We start from the raw sequence: 15382 nt of genomic DNA on the forward strand, positions 1-15382 counted from the left end.
TAAAGATGCACAATGATTCCAACCTGGAAAAATAAATCTTTAAAAGCCCCAAATTACCATGACATTCATGCTCATGATGAGTGCATGTACACTTCTGACCACAACTCTAAATGATAATGTCAGGGGATCTTATCTGAACTAAAAGGGTCATTCGCCCAAACTACAAACAAACAAACAAACCAAAAAAAAACAAAAAACAAACCCACGACAACAACAAAACAGTAGATATAGGCTGCGTTCACACTGCAGAGCCTTAGTATTCAATATGGATGTAATCAGATCCAGCTTCTTTTTTTTTTTAATGTGGCTAAACTTTAGTCGTGAATTGTCCAGAACGCAAAAAAAAAGAAAAGAACAAAAACAACCATTTTTGAGGTGAGTGTGTGATCCACTCAGTTTAGCTACTAGTGTGTTCACTGGTGAATCTGACTGATTATTTTTGTTATTCCATTAAATTAATATTTAGACGTGCATAAGCCTCTTACAGTATATATTCTTTTCAGCTGCAGCTGTGGTGGCGTGCGTGAGATTAAAGATCGAATTAAAGATTAAATTAGTGCTGTCAGCGTTAATCTCGTTAACATGACGTTAACGCCATAACCGCATTAACGCGCCAAATCTCCGTTAACGAGCTAACCGCGCTAAGGCGTTGACACGCACGGGGCGATCTGCGTTAACTCACTAACAGAGAGTTAACCGCGTTAATGCGGTTATGGCGTTAACGTCATTTTAACGAGATTAACGCTGACAGCGCTAGAATAAATATAAAATAGAATTTAAACGTAGGCATGTAACATATAGAACAACAAAACTACTGTAGCAAACAGGAACACTAAATAGCGATATCTTAATTAACAGATGAAAATGTGAAGAAGGAGGCTCGTCTCATGCCTCGCCATCTTGAGATAACAGTAATAGTTAAATGTGAGTTTCTCTCTGTAGATAGAAATAGATTTCATGTAATTGCCAACTTGACCTCATTCAATCACAGACTTATATCATACTGAGAGCAGGCTGACTACCTCTTATGGCAGGTTTTAGTGTTGGCTGTGCTCACTGCGTAGCAAAACACATATGGAAATGGCCCTAAATTAAACTGGAAAATATCTGATTCTGTGTGTTTGGTGCTGTTCTGAAAAACAGAAAGAATTAGATTTAAGCCCACTTTTACCTGCAGTGTGAACCCTTTTTTATTTGATCAGATTTTAGGATTTAAGATTTCAGTGAACTGGTTACAACTCCTCCCCAAAAAAAAAATACAGCAGTTTGGGTGAATTGATCCTTTATTATAGGGTGGGGAAATGTGGGGGAAAACGCTCACTCACAAACAAAATCACAAATAAATATTATAAATTAAGATTTTTCCGCCAAATCCCTTTCTAGATCTTTTATTCTCCCCCCAACTTCCTGCTTTCAGTCTTCCCTCGTGAACTGTAAGAGTAATGGCGCCTTATTCTACTCAGTCCACATACATAACTACAGATGTACCACTTCCTTACAAAAAACAAAATAAAACAAAACATCAAACATTAGAGTGACCCTGTGTACTGCTTTCCAGTTTCTACTTCAGGGAGGGGAGGGCGAGCCGGGGGAATCGATGGGATGCTGGGTAGAGTGGGTACAGTTACAGAACAGGGAGGTTAGAGTGAGAGGCAGAAAAAGGCTACAGGTTTCACAGGGATTTGGTTTTATTAATGATGTTATTCATTTACCCTGGCCTGTTGGCCAGCAGTGATGGTATTCATTTACCTGGTTGGGAATTAGGTATATAATTTGTCCTGCATTCCCCCCGTTGCTATGGCCTGTACCATGGTTTGGTTCACTCGGCTGTGTGAGAGAAGCAGTTCAGTCTGGTTTAGACAATATAGAGACTGAGAACTTAACATGGGATTCATTAATTTGGGCCAAGTTCTATGTATAAATACGCCACAAAAACTAGGACCCAGCCTATTATGCAGAATTGTTACAAACACACATATGAATATTTAAGCTACCCCTCCCCCACGTATTAAACCTCACTACTGCAGGCGCTCAAAATGACAGGTGATCTCTGCGTTATGCTGGGCTCACATAAATCCACCTCCTACCTGTAGGCGGCACCGTTGATCTCCGGGTGAACTTGAGGCTGCTGCTGCTCCATCATTCCCCAGGGCGCCGTGGTAACAAAGAACTCTTTGTTGACGCAGTTTCGGAGGCTCTCGGGAATACGGCCTGTGTCGGGGCGAGATTGAGCTATGGTGAGCAGAGAAATGAGAAATTTGAGAGCGAGCGTGGGAATGTGTGCCATCTAAGACGTGTCGGTACCGGTTATGGCTCTGCGAATTTCTGTGGCAGCGGCCTCTCTCATCTCCAGCGATGCCTGCTCGCTGTACCAGGCAGTGTGGGGTGTGCAGATCAAGTTGGGGGCGTCTTTTAGAGGACCTTGGGAAAAACTGCTGAGCAGCAAATAAAGACAGAAACGGGGAAGTTAAATACAGGAGGAAGAACACATTATTTCTATTGAACTGAACTTATAAACAAAGGAAGATGCTGAAAGCACCTGAAAGGTTCTGACTCATGGACGTCCAAGGCGGCACCCCGTATCCTTCCTTCTTTCAGGGCCTGAGCCAAAGCCTTCTCATCCACTAGACCCCCACGTGCACAGTTGACCAAGAAAGCACCTTGACGCATCTACACACAGAGCAGCACAGCATACAGTGTTCATCTCTCGATAAAAATGTCTCACTTCAACAAATAACAGCATGCGTGTTTTTGTGATGGCACAGACAGAGGGCTGCTGCCACTGGCTCAATACTGCACGGGAAGCAAAAACAAGGCTTCTGTTAATAAAACGGGACACGTAAATGACACCGATGCCTTCAAATTCAATTGCTTTTATGTGATGATTTCAGTTATTAAGGTAAAAAATCTACCTGGCTCCTATGTGAAAAAATTATTCCTGCAATCGAGTGTTTGTGATAACTGATACTGAGTCTTTCACGTTGTTGTGGAGGAATTTTGGTCCACTCTTCTTTGCAGGATTGCTTTAATTCAGCCACACTGGAGGATTTTTGAGCATCAACAGGCTTTTTAAAGTCATTCCAAAACACCTCAATCAGATTTAAGTCGGGACTGTGACTCCGCCACTGCAAAACCAGTCAGAGGTTGACTTCCTGATGTGTTTCATATCACTGAACTTCTGCATAACCCAAGTGTGCATGAGCTGCAGGGCTTAAATTGATAGCTGGATATTCCCCTTCAGGATTTTCTGGCAGAGAAAGGAATTCATGGTTCCACCTACTACAGCAAGTCACCCAGGTCCTGAAGCAGCAAAGCAGCCCCAGACCATCACACTACCACCACCATGTTTGACTGTTGCTATGATGGTTCTTTTATTGAGTGCTTTGTTAGTTTTACAACAGATATAATGGGACTCAAACCTTCCAAAAAGGGATCATCAGGATGTTTGTTCACAAACGTGAGATGAGCCTTTACATTCTTTTTGGTAAGCAGTGGCTTTCTCCTTGAAGTCTCCCATGGATGTCTTTTTTAGCCCAGTCTCTTTCTTATTGCTGAATCATGAACTCTGAGGCACACAATGCCTGCAGTTCTTTAGATGTTGTCCTGGGTTCTCTTCAAAATTATTCTTGCAGTAATTTAGGTAGGTTGACCACGCCTGGGAAGTTTCACCACTCTTCCAAATTTTCTCCATTTGTGGATAATGACTCTCTCTGCGGTTCACTGGAGTTCTAAAGCCCTAGAAATGGCTTTTTAACCCTTTCCAGACTGCAAGATGTGGGAGTGAATGGTGGTAGAAGATGATTCTGAGTTTTTATCTTTAGAGTGTGGCCCGAGTGAGAGTTTCTGCAGACCATGGTGTGATGTGTGGGGTTTTGGGGGAGGTTTTTTTTTAGATCTTTTCGCCTAATTCACTTTGTCAGACAGGTTCTATTTATGTGATTTCTTGATTCAGCAGAACTGGCAGTAATCAGATCTGGGTGTGTCTAGTGAAAAGACTGGGGGTTGGGGGGGGGGGGGGGGGGGGGTGCTGCTTTTACGCATATGGCCAAGTCGGTTTGAACAGCATTTGTCTCTTAATAAATGAAATCATCACTTAAACACTGCTTTTCTGATTTGGCTGCATTCATGATAATGCATAAGATCAAACAGCTCAATTTTTGTTTCTGTAAGATAAACACAAGTATTAATATGCGCTTCTGTACTTTTGCAGTACAGGTTAAGTCCTATAGGTGGCAGCAGTGACCAGGAAAAGACTGTAGAGGCGCTTCTTGTATTAATTGTGCTACGGAGACAAAAACTTGACAAGACATGTGTTATACTGCTAAAAAAGAGTTTATTAAATATATAAGAAGGTAAAGTTACTGTGTTCTATATGGGTCAGAACTATGTAATTTCATTAGGATTAAAAAATGAAAATATATTTTCTGTCCTGTAAATGTACTGTATATGGTTTGTGAAAAACATGCACCAGACCATACTTTGACTGCACATGCTCCTACACCCACATACTCACATTGGCAGTGTTTGGGAGACACTAGAAAGCTACAAAAGGACAGAAACAACATGGAAGAACAGCCTGATTATGTTAACACCCCCTTGCCCACCACTTTACAGATGCAGATGGATCCGCATATTTGATTTGTCACAGATTTTTACGCCCCTTCCTGACACAGTCCTCCCAGAGATTTGTGCCTCCACCGCCCACCACTCTAAAGATAAAAACTCAGAATCATGTTCCACCACCATCCACTCCCAAATATATAGTCAGAATTCAGAGATTGTCAAAACACCTGTGTTTCTTTGCTTGATCCTAGCACTCATTAAAAGCTCGCTAACAGCCTGTTATTTTAAGTTGCCAACAAAGGAGCGCTGGCAGTCTAGATAAACCCAAGGCTGGCTGACTCGGCTGCTGGTCTGGTCTGAAGCTGTCCTACCAGCCTCAAGGAGAAAGCGCTCCTGCCAAGGCGAGACAATCTCCCTTTACCTCATGTCAGAATTTCCCGGTCCCCCCACCTGTTTGATGGTGAAGTCGTTGATGAGGTGGTGGTTGTGTTCGTTCAGGTTGCAGTGCAGGGAGACGCAGTCGCTCTGGTAGAGCAGGTCCTGGAGAGTATAGACTCGCTGCACGCCCAGTGAGCGCTCCAAGCCGTCCTGGAGGTAGGGGTCGTAGAAGATCACGTTGAAGCCAAACGCCTTGGCCCGCATGGCCACTGCCTGGCCTGATCGACCTGAGGCGGCCACGAGAGGAGAAAGAGCGTCAACTAACCTTACTTTTAATAGGTGTTAGTGAAATGTGTCGGCAGCTGCTGAATGTATTGATAGGAATTCAGGTCAGACATTTAAATATTATCATTAGCTTCTGCTATACTTTGTGTTCAGTGCCTATTATATAATATCAGACTCTGAAGGTGTCCTGAGGGGTCATGCACAGGAGGAAGCAGATCCTTTAAGCTGTGTAAGACATTGTGGTGGGATCTGGGGAAGTTGTGCTATAAAATTATGCAGTGAGGCAGGGTGCACTATCCTGCTAAAAGAAGCTAGTGTCCTTGGGGAATACACTAGCTATGAAGAAGTTTGTGTACTGTTAGACAAATAGATGGTATGTGTCAAAGAAACATCCACACAAATGCTGGAACGCAAGGTTTCCCAGTCGAACACTGCCCGGAGAATCACACTGACATCTGTTCTCATCTCAGGTTAAGGTTCATCCAACCAGCGCACCTTTCTTACAGTTTTGGTGCACATGTGTCTACTGAATTTGCTTTGGGCAGTGGATGGAGGACGACGTTCTCCAGTTATAGAGGGATATATGTTTTTTTACTTCTCTTTCAGAGCCAACATGAAAGTTTTCAGCATTTTTGCAGCTGTAACTAAATAATCATTGTATTTACTTGACCTACAGCGCTTACCAAATTTATTAGACCAAAACTTCATGCAAGAATTGTGCCAAAGCTGCACTAACAGTACTGGTAATTACCAAAAATTATTTTGCAATGAATCTGTAATGAATAATCTATCAGTATATTCAAGCTCTTTAATTAAAATGATATTTTTAAACCTAAAATATAATTGTCATTGTTATTTGTGAATATTCAAATGTATTGTTTTACATAAAAGTAGAAAAGTAGATTCTTTTTAAATAAGATGGCAAATTACAGTCATTTACCTGCATTTCTAAACAGAAAATGCTTAATGGTCTAATGTTATGCAGAGAATTGGATTCAGTTTGTTTTTTGGTTAATAAATAACAATATAATTTTAAGTTTTAAACATGTTTTTGACAAAATATTTATGCTTCTTGTTTTTTTGACAGGTGGTCTGTATCACTGGTTTCAATGCTGTGGCTCAATATGCACTTTTCAGCTCTGCACGCTTTCTGCAATAAAACCCAAAACAAGCAACTCACCAAATCCGATCAGGCCCAACGTCTCTCCTCGGATCCTGGCTGCTCCCGACGCCACCTCCCGGATCTGCTCCACGCTCTGGACCCGCGTGCCCTCCCGGAGAGCCTGGTACAGCCAGGTGTTTCGCCGGTACAGGTTAAGGATGTGACAAAGCGTCGAGTCCGCTGTTTCTTCTACGGCCGCTGAGGGAATATTACACACTGCAATGCCTGGACAAGGAGAGATAGCAATTTAGTTGACTACTGCTGTAACAATATTGCCTCACAGATTACTGTCACGGCTTTGGAGAGAGAGAGAGAGAGATCCATTTAGTAGTATTTTATTTTACAAAATAAATGGCAGGATATTTCTCCGTCTTTACGACTTACTACAGAATAAAATCCCGCTGTGTATAAAACTGAAATATGAATGATAAGAGGATCGTTCTAATTGCTAATTATGCCCACCAAAAGACTGGCAGCGTACTGAAATATAGGAGCGCAAATGACAATAATTAGGATATCACACAAATCCTGTTCTCATACCAAACATATGCCGACGGGGCCAAATGGGAATCACAGGGAGAGTCTGATATCAGTCGGAGCAGCTGCTCTGCATGTGAAATTAGCTCTGTTACATCTACTGTTTACAGTAAACTCCTGTACATATGTGTCGCGTAAACATCGCGAGCAGAGTTTGATTTGGTCCTCCTCCGTGATGCATATTTTCCGCTTGATGAATCATCCTTTATGTTTTCTCTTTGTAGTGAATGAGCTAGCCACACGAGCAGATAGGCTCCTTCATTATTCACGGCGCGTGATTGCGCTCCGCGTCTGAGCCGCCCTGCTCGCAACGCTCATTTTTCGTGTGCATCTGTCCCTCAGTCTCACCGAGCTCCCCGGCAGCCTTGATGTCGATGTTGTCGTAGCCGCTGCCGATGCGAATGATGATGCGCAGCGCCTTGAACTTCTCCAAGTCCTCTCTGGTCAGGGTGATGGTGTGGTACATCATGGCCCCTACGGCCTCATTCAGCACCTGGGGGACACCAGAGAGGATAAGGCCTCATCATCATCACTGCTTATGTCCACAGCCATTATTAGTTGAACATTTTCATCTGCATTTATATTGCTACCCCAATGTCATTACTGTTCTTAATCATCCTCACCCCGGCACTGATATTCAGATGGCTCTTCTGTAACAGCCAACATGAATATGCGTGCTCTCGCTACCTCCCATCTTCCCAAAGTTTATGTCCGCTATTCTTCATCTAAATGCAAATGGATTGTTTATATGTGCTGTAAAATATGAGTGATTGCCTTTGTGTTTACTGTACAATGAGTGCTTGCCAAAGCTGGTTTTTGTCACAACCCATCCATTCAAACTGTATGCAAACAAGGTTAGAATGGATGCAGGCAGGACAATAAAGTAGACTGACAGCTGCTGAGAAATCCACAAAGCATAAACAAGTAGATTCTGCAAGCCAAGGGCTGTTAAGTAACCGGTCTGAATTCACATCCTGCTAACTAAATTAACCCTAGCCGAGCCAGAATAGCGCAGCCGTGAATTTCCACAGAGCATTCACAGTGGAGCTAGCTGAAGGAAGGGCTGGGTGCTAAACTCAAGGTTAAAGCTCTCCTCGTGCATCGATCTCATTACTCGAGTAAAGCGGGCCAGCTGGAGAAGGAGAAACAGGGACACAAGCTGAGTGTACATGAAGTGGAAACTGTGAGAAAAATTACGTTTTTTTCTGTGGTAATTCATGGCTGTTTAAAAAAGTGCCACTCTGAGCTGATATATCACGTGCTCCTTTGCATTTAAACACAGCAAAGGATCGTGATTACTGCAATCCTTTTCAATTTGTGTGGAGATTAAACTTGAAATATGTTTGCAGTTGTGTTTGAAAGGTGAGAAGAAGAATATTTCTGTTTTCAGTCTTTACACTAAACTAAGCCCAACATATCTCTCCTTTAGCCAAATGAAAGCGTGTGCCACTTACAGTCATGTGAAAAAGAAACGGCACCCTCTTTCTGATACATAAGGTTTTACGTATCAGGATACACTGACAAATCAGCTGGCCCATATCAGGTCTTAAAATTAGGTAAATATGTCACACATCAGGTCATTGCAGAACTTTGATTATTTTCTATTTCAGCCATTTCAGGGATTGTTGTCCTGTTGCATGACCCAGTTTTAGCATGATGGCCTCACATTTATCTCTAGAATACTTTTGTATAAGGAGGAGTTCATGGTTGACTCAAAGACTGCAAGGCGACCAGGTCCCAAACCCAAATCATCACCCCTCCACCACCATGCTTCACCGTTTGCACGAGTTATTTGTGCTGAAATTCAGTGTTTTGATTTGTTTTCTCTATAATTGGTACTGTGCATTGTAGTCAAACATCTCCACTGTGAACATTGTTCCAGAAGTCTTGTGGTTTTTTAAGATGAACTTTGCAAACCTAAGCCATGCTCCTTTAGAGACAAGGGACTTTCTCCTGGCAACCCTTCCAAACAAGTTAGTTTCTGTGTAATACATCACGCACTGTTGCTCACACGAGGTTATATTTACCTAATTGTATGACCTACTCAAAACCAGATGACTTTTCATTCCTGTCCTAATCTGTAAAATCTTAGAACAGAGAGAGGGTGCAGTTCCTTTTTCACATGACCATAGCTTCTGAGGTGCCGGTAGGCTTATTGTTGGCTTTAAACCAACAAGCTAAGCTAAGTTAATCACCTGCAGCTGCTTCTAGCTCCAAGAGCCATTTCACTACAACAATGAAGCAAACTTCAATCAGTTATTTGACCACTTTCCTCTGCACTTTAAGCACCTTATGTTATGCAATCACGGGCTTGGGGCTTCAGAGGAAAGTTTTGAATTTTGGATTTGGGGTTTGTTGAGTTTTTGTGTCGGAAAGGGAAAAAGGATTGCTGATTGGCAGCTAGTGTGAAGATGGAGTTGATGGAGGGATGAATGTAAAGAACAAATCAATTTAATTCGGTTTTACTTATATAGCTCCCAATCACAGCAGCAGTTGCCTCAAGATGCTTTATATTGTATGGTAAAGACCCTACAACAATACAGATAACAGAGAAAATCTAAGACACATCAAGTCAAGCACGATCAATTTTTTAATACATTTACTGCTCATATATTTTAAGACTATAGCTGAACATCTTTGTTTAATGCCCTACTTTTCCTAACACTTGTCAACCGAAAGCTTAAAAATACTAAATTAACTAATATTTCTCCAACATAAAATCTTTTTCTCAATTATATCTGCAAAAGTGATCACTTTTCAATAGAATATGAGCTCCTCATGAAAACTGCAGTTACTTATATAATGACGTCAAAGACACTTTTAAAGCGCACCACTTTGTATCTTCAGAAATCCAAAGGATCTTCTTTGTCCTTTCAAGGACGGCACTGTTCCAGGTAATACGCCAGAAGTACCTTCTAATAAATTCCTTTTAACGCGTGCTCGGCAGAAGACGAGGTGTTTTTTGCAGGCTTGCAGTTGCACATTGAGAGCTCAAGAGCTACAGTTTAGTACGGAGTCTTTAAGTGGAGCATAACTCAAACGCTGCATCTGCTCACTTCCAGGCAGTCACAGAAAGAGACGGCAGCATGCTTGTGTTTGCACCCTGAGAGTTTGTTTATGTACACGTGTGTGAACACTGCTTCAGCTCTTGTAGTGAGGTTGTCAGAGGGTGTGTGTGTGTGTGTGTGTGTGTGTGTTTAACCTCTGCTGTGCAGTTACAGTCATGGGACCGTTGCCAGCATCTATACTCCCAGATGGATCCTCTGTGTGAGAAATGTATTCATAATGTCTTACTGGACGCTTTTATGTGTCGTGTGTGTGTCTGTAAGGTGAAAATAAGGTGAAATATCAACCGTTTGGTTTCTTTTTAAGCATAAATGTTTTCAACAAATTCAATCAGACCCATTTTTCATTACACATTTACAACAACTGAAATATTTTGAACACGGTAGCAAATATGGAAATATGGTAGCATTTTCTCTGAAACTGACATGGCATGAATTGGAAGGCTTCCTTTCCTCTTTGTGAGCGTGAAGACACAAACCCTCCAGCTTGGACTGTAAAATTGCTGCTCGCTGGCTCCAGTGCATAGACAGTAAAATAAGACAAATGTTTCACCCACTCTGGCTGAGAACAATTATACTGCATTTCTATTACCAGCCGCCTCCTCCTCCTCCTCCTCGTCCTTATTTAACAAAGCAGCACTTCAGCACCCAGTGGGATTAGAGTCAGTGATGAAACCATTATAGCTGAACTGGGAGAGTGGAACAAGCCAGTGGGCTGAAATATTATTAAAACATTAGAGAGGAGGAGACGGAGAGGGAGGAAAGAGATGATTCTACTGCACTCGACTGAGAGCAAATATTTCAAGAAAAACATTAAAAGTCCACGCTGTGTCAGTATCACAGTCTGTGCTCCTGCAGATACTGCCACTAGGGCTTCTACAAGTGTTACAGCGAGGAGCATCACCTTGCAAGAAAACGTCAATAATTGGTCTGACATAAATCTAATATGTAATGCATCTTAAACTGTTAGATGTCAAAATATGGAAATTATGAGGAGGAAGAGTCAAATCTTTAGGGAAAGAAATGGAAAATGTTGGGCTTCTTTATTCAGTTAGCACATAATAATATAAAATGCACTATAATATAATAATAATAGACACAATGGCCACTTAGGCCAGTGAGCGTACCTTGCTAATACTGGGTTTGACCCCCTTTGCCCTCACAACTCCATTAATTCGGAATGGCACAGATTCGACAAGGTGTTGGAAAACCAAAGGTTCCTGGCTTGTTTGGTTATTGTCAAGTTCAAAAGCCCAGTTTGAGATGATTTGAAATTTGTGTAATGGGACTAACATGGCCAGCAACAGCAATACTCAGATACTATTGAGTACTGGTCCCAAAGTGTGCCAAGAAAGTATCCCTCACACTATTTCAACACTATGAGCAGCCTGAAACACTGATACAAGGGAGGATGGATCAATGCTTTTATCTTGTTTACAGTAAATTCCTACTATCCAAAAAGAAACTGAGACTCATCAGACCACGTGACATTTTTTCCAATCATCTACTGTCCTATTTTGTCGAGTCCGTGTGAACTACAGCCCCTGTTCCTGTTCTTAGCTTGCAGGAGTGGCACACGGTGTGGTCTTCTGCTGCTTCGAGGCCATTCTCCTCTAACATCTGGAATCAACAAGGCTTCGCCCAAAGAACTGCAGTTCACTGGATAGTTTTTGTATCAGAGCATTTTCTGTTAACCCTAGAGCTCGCCGTGTGGAAAAATCCCAGCAGATAACCAGTTTCTGAAATAGTCAGACTGGCACTAACAACTATGCCCCGTTCAAAGTCACTTAAATCCCCTCTGAAATCTGATGGTGTACCTTTTCATGTATCTCCTGCGTGGACTGAGCGTCACAGAAAGCCACGGTGGCCAGATCTTTGAGGATGGGCATCTCCACAGTGCAGTCGCGCCCATCCAGCAGCGCCACCAGAGGGCGCGGGTGCATAGGCCCATTCATAATCTGGGGCCGAATACCTGCAGGGAGACAGAGAGGAGAAGGAGTTAATTATTTATGTTTGGCACACACCGTCAAATGAGCGAAGGAAGAAGCAGGAAAACGCAGGGAAATCCATGTCGCAGTGGGAAGTGCTGGACCGGTGTGTGTGTGATATCAGTGGCACACACACGTGAGTGAGATCGATACACTTAAACTTGACTTTAAACCACTGTCATCATCTCCCTTACCTGGCAACACTGGTCGATATCACACACTCGCACCCACACACCAGCGATATGACTACCCCCCTGGTCTCTTGCTGTTATCCACACTGTTTCCAGGCAACAGGTCCTTTCACCCCGTGAGGTCATCACCTCCATTATCCTATCACCATACAGAACCCAGCAGGCCTTCACTGTGTGAATATCTGTACCTTCTGGACTCTGACAGCACTTTATCTGCAGTAATTCAATTTAAACTTGATGCTCCTCTCCAGGAGTTTGCAGCTGGTCACTGAGACACTATACAGTGGCCTGTTAGGGTAAAAAAAGTGAGTGTTCTACTTTAAACACTTTCCTGAAAATCAATGTGATGATCTCTTCTTTGGGTGATCATAAAACAGTGCAGCTTCTATTAAGAAAAACAATCTGACACCGTGGAGCCAAAGTCTGGTTAAAAGAGGGAAAAGGAGGGAAAAGAAAGAAGGAGGAGGGGGGTCCACACACCACCACCACTCTCTGGCTCCCTGCTGCCTGTTGTCATGGTGATTAGAGGATTTGGGCAGGATTATGAAATATTTTATTTAGTGGCATCTGCGCTGGTGGTGAGGACGTCCAAGCCTGCTCGCGCTATGTCTGTCTCTCTAACTGCTCCATAGCAAGGACAGTGTTTGTGACCTCCACAACTACACCATGTTAACATATGCACTGCAGGCATATCAGAAGAGAGTAATGTAAAGCAAAAAAAAAGAAAAAGGAAGACGTGCATGCAGCAGTATTTCTGCGCCAGCAGGCTTGTTTTTTGTTTTTTTTTATTCTGGACAGAAGACAGCCTTCTGAAACTGTATTTTCTTTTCTTTTAAGGAGCTGGAAATAAATTTTCTCAGTCAGCTCATTACTATGTTTGACACAAACCCAAACACTTCTGCAAAAGTTTAAATAGTCTGGGCATTTCTGTGCATTTCTTGGGGGGGGTTAACACTTCCTGCAGGTGCAAAGAGTTGGGGGAAGCTCTCTATCAATGATATCGCATTTCTCTTGTTTTTTGGAATACATGGCAGCTTGGCAGCATCGTGGCTCATTGGTTAGCACTGTTGGCTCACAGCAAGAGGGTCCTAGTTTCAAAAGCAGGCAGGGCTCTTTTCTCTGGCAGCTCTGGTTTCTCTTGCAGAAATAAAACCAAACATACTTGTTTATTGCCGCCGTTGTCGGGCCAGGCTGCTCTTACAAAAGAGATTCTTAATCTCAAGAATTTCAAGAAAAACCAAGAGTCCAATATTTATCTGTCGAGTTGAGTGTTCCCACTTTCATCTATGACTGGTTACCAGAAGAATAAGGCTGCGGATACAAGCAGCAGCAAATGAGGTTCCTCCAGAGGGTGGAGACTGATAAGGAGGAGTAGACCAAGATCCTCACCCAAAGGGAACCAGCTGCAGTGGTTCAGGCATTGGATAGGGCTGCCTCCTGAACATCTCCTGCGTGAGAGATTTCAGGCAGTTCCCACTAGAAGAAGACTCTGGAGCAGAAGTCGCACACTTGGTAGACATTATGTCTCTTAGTCGGTTTGAAAAGGCCTCAGCATCTCAAGGGAAGAGCTGGAGGAAGCAGCTGGGTAGAGGGTGGGCTGGTGCTTAGTGTCCTGCCCCCAAGACCCAGGCCCGGATGAGTGGCAGAAAATGGACCGACAGATGGATGGATGGAGCTGTGTGTTTTGGCTGCTGCCATCTTGGATTTTTGAAGGGACAGATCTGAAGCATAAACTGTTTAATCATCTATTTGACTCCAACTGGGAAGATAATTACAAAAAATATTGTGAATAATAAGATGTGAAACCAGAGATTGAGACCATAAACTCACCAGGAAAGTGTTTAATGAGGTGATAAATGAAGTGAACATTAGCATCAGTTGCTCGCAAACTTTTATACACTCATATTAAGTCGCCCCCAGCTGGCCGTTAGACATTTCTACAGCGGCTTCACTTTTCAGACCACATGTTGTCAAGGGATGCAGTGCACATGCACACATGCAACAGGAGGAGTAACTCATGGGGAATTCAATGACTGCACACATGAGCTACTTTCAACTGCTCGCAACAACATAGCATGTAGCTCAACATGCTTGGTTTGGCAGAGTTTTACACTGGATACCTTTCCTGACGCAACCCCGAAGGGATTTGTGACTCTGGCTGGAATCGAACTTGCAACCTTTTGCTTGCCAAGCAAATGTGCACGCAGTCTGTACACATAAAGCTACACAAAAAAATGAATAACAGCCTGTTGTTCTACATCCAACATCGAGAAATGGAAACTCTGGGTTAATTTAAAAAGGAGCTTTGCAGATTGTCGTCACCATCCCAGCTCTGGCTGTGATATTAGCTGACATACAAACACGCGCATGTATTTTTATGGGGTTATTTAATCTAATACGCTTCTCTGGTTCTATCGCTCTGTTATACTCAGTGAAATGTCAAAATACGGGGCCAGGGAGTAAAACTGCAGTCAGGAAAAACTTGAGACTCTCTATCATCATATCTTTAAAATTTAACAGCTCAAGTGGATTGCCTATTTGTTGGATGGATTTGAAGACAAGACTGATTACTTTTAAAGCTCCGGATGGGCATTTAAAGGAGCAGTACGCCAATCTTTCACCTCACAATTGTATGAAATCTTCTGCAACCCCGGAGGGAAACGAAAGTGTGTGACATTATTAACAGAAGGCATGAGTCACAAAGTCAAGTAGCGGGGTATAAAAGAAGCGGAGTTCGCAGGGTGGCAGGGTTTAATGAAAGAGGCTGCAGAGTTGCATTATGGGAAAAGTTTTCTCCATTGAGGCCTCTGTTGCTTTGATTTTAATAACGCTTTTCAAAATCTGTTTCTTGTGAGCTCTAACTCTATGAAAGCACAGCACACAGGCCTCCCCCGTGGCTCTGTTAGCGAGCTCAAACTAGCAGATTGATTATAATCTGTTAATAGCTGCTTGAAATTCACTTTTATAGACTTGTTTAGATGAAGTGATACTCTGTTAGTTATTACTGCCATTGTTTTGCTGGTGATTTTTTTTATGTTATTTGCTTTGGTTCTATGTTTTATGTTTTGCTGAATTTATGAGTTTTACAACAGATATATGAGCCACTTTATAACTCAGTTTCATAAAATACTTTGGAGATAAAGAGACAGTTTTTATTATATTCTATTATATGACAGCCATTACCAATATTATTACTGTGCAGCGCTTTGGGGA

At 42.5% G+C, this 15382-nt stretch overlaps 1 protein-coding gene across 3 annotated transcripts in view; it reads right to left on the bottom strand.

Annotated features, from left to right (window-relative positions):
- ctbp2a (C-terminal binding protein 2a) overlaps window positions 1–15382 on the bottom strand; it is a 72206-nt gene that overhangs the window by 1268 nt on the left and 55556 nt on the right. For 2 of the 3 annotated variants that reach the window (XM_063490927.1, XM_063490926.1), the window contains 8 exons: window positions 11808–11962; window positions 7274–7418; window positions 6407–6613; window positions 5014–5228; window positions 2540–2670; window positions 2305–2432; window positions 2088–2211; window positions 1750–1827 (listed from right to left, as the gene is read on the bottom strand). In XM_063490927.1, coding sequence (XP_063346997.1) covers window positions 1761–1827; window positions 2088–2211; window positions 2305–2432; window positions 2540–2670; window positions 5014–5228; window positions 6407–6613; window positions 7274–7418; window positions 11808–11962 — 1172 coding nt within the window. In that variant the 3' untranslated portion in view covers window positions 1750–1760. Of the gene's footprint in view, window positions 1–1749; window positions 1828–2087; window positions 2212–2304; window positions 2436–2539; window positions 2671–5013; window positions 5229–6406; window positions 6614–7273; window positions 7419–11807; window positions 11963–15382 lie in introns of all 3 variants that reach the window. The other variant, XM_063490924.1, reaches the window with a different exon arrangement.

The sequence above is a fragment of the Pelmatolapia mariae genome, linkage group LG13 (assembly GCF_036321145.2).
Source record: "Pelmatolapia mariae isolate MD_Pm_ZW linkage group LG13, Pm_UMD_F_2, whole genome shotgun sequence".
Classification (NCBI taxonomy): Eukaryota; Metazoa; Chordata; class Actinopteri; order Cichliformes; family Cichlidae; genus Pelmatolapia; species Pelmatolapia mariae.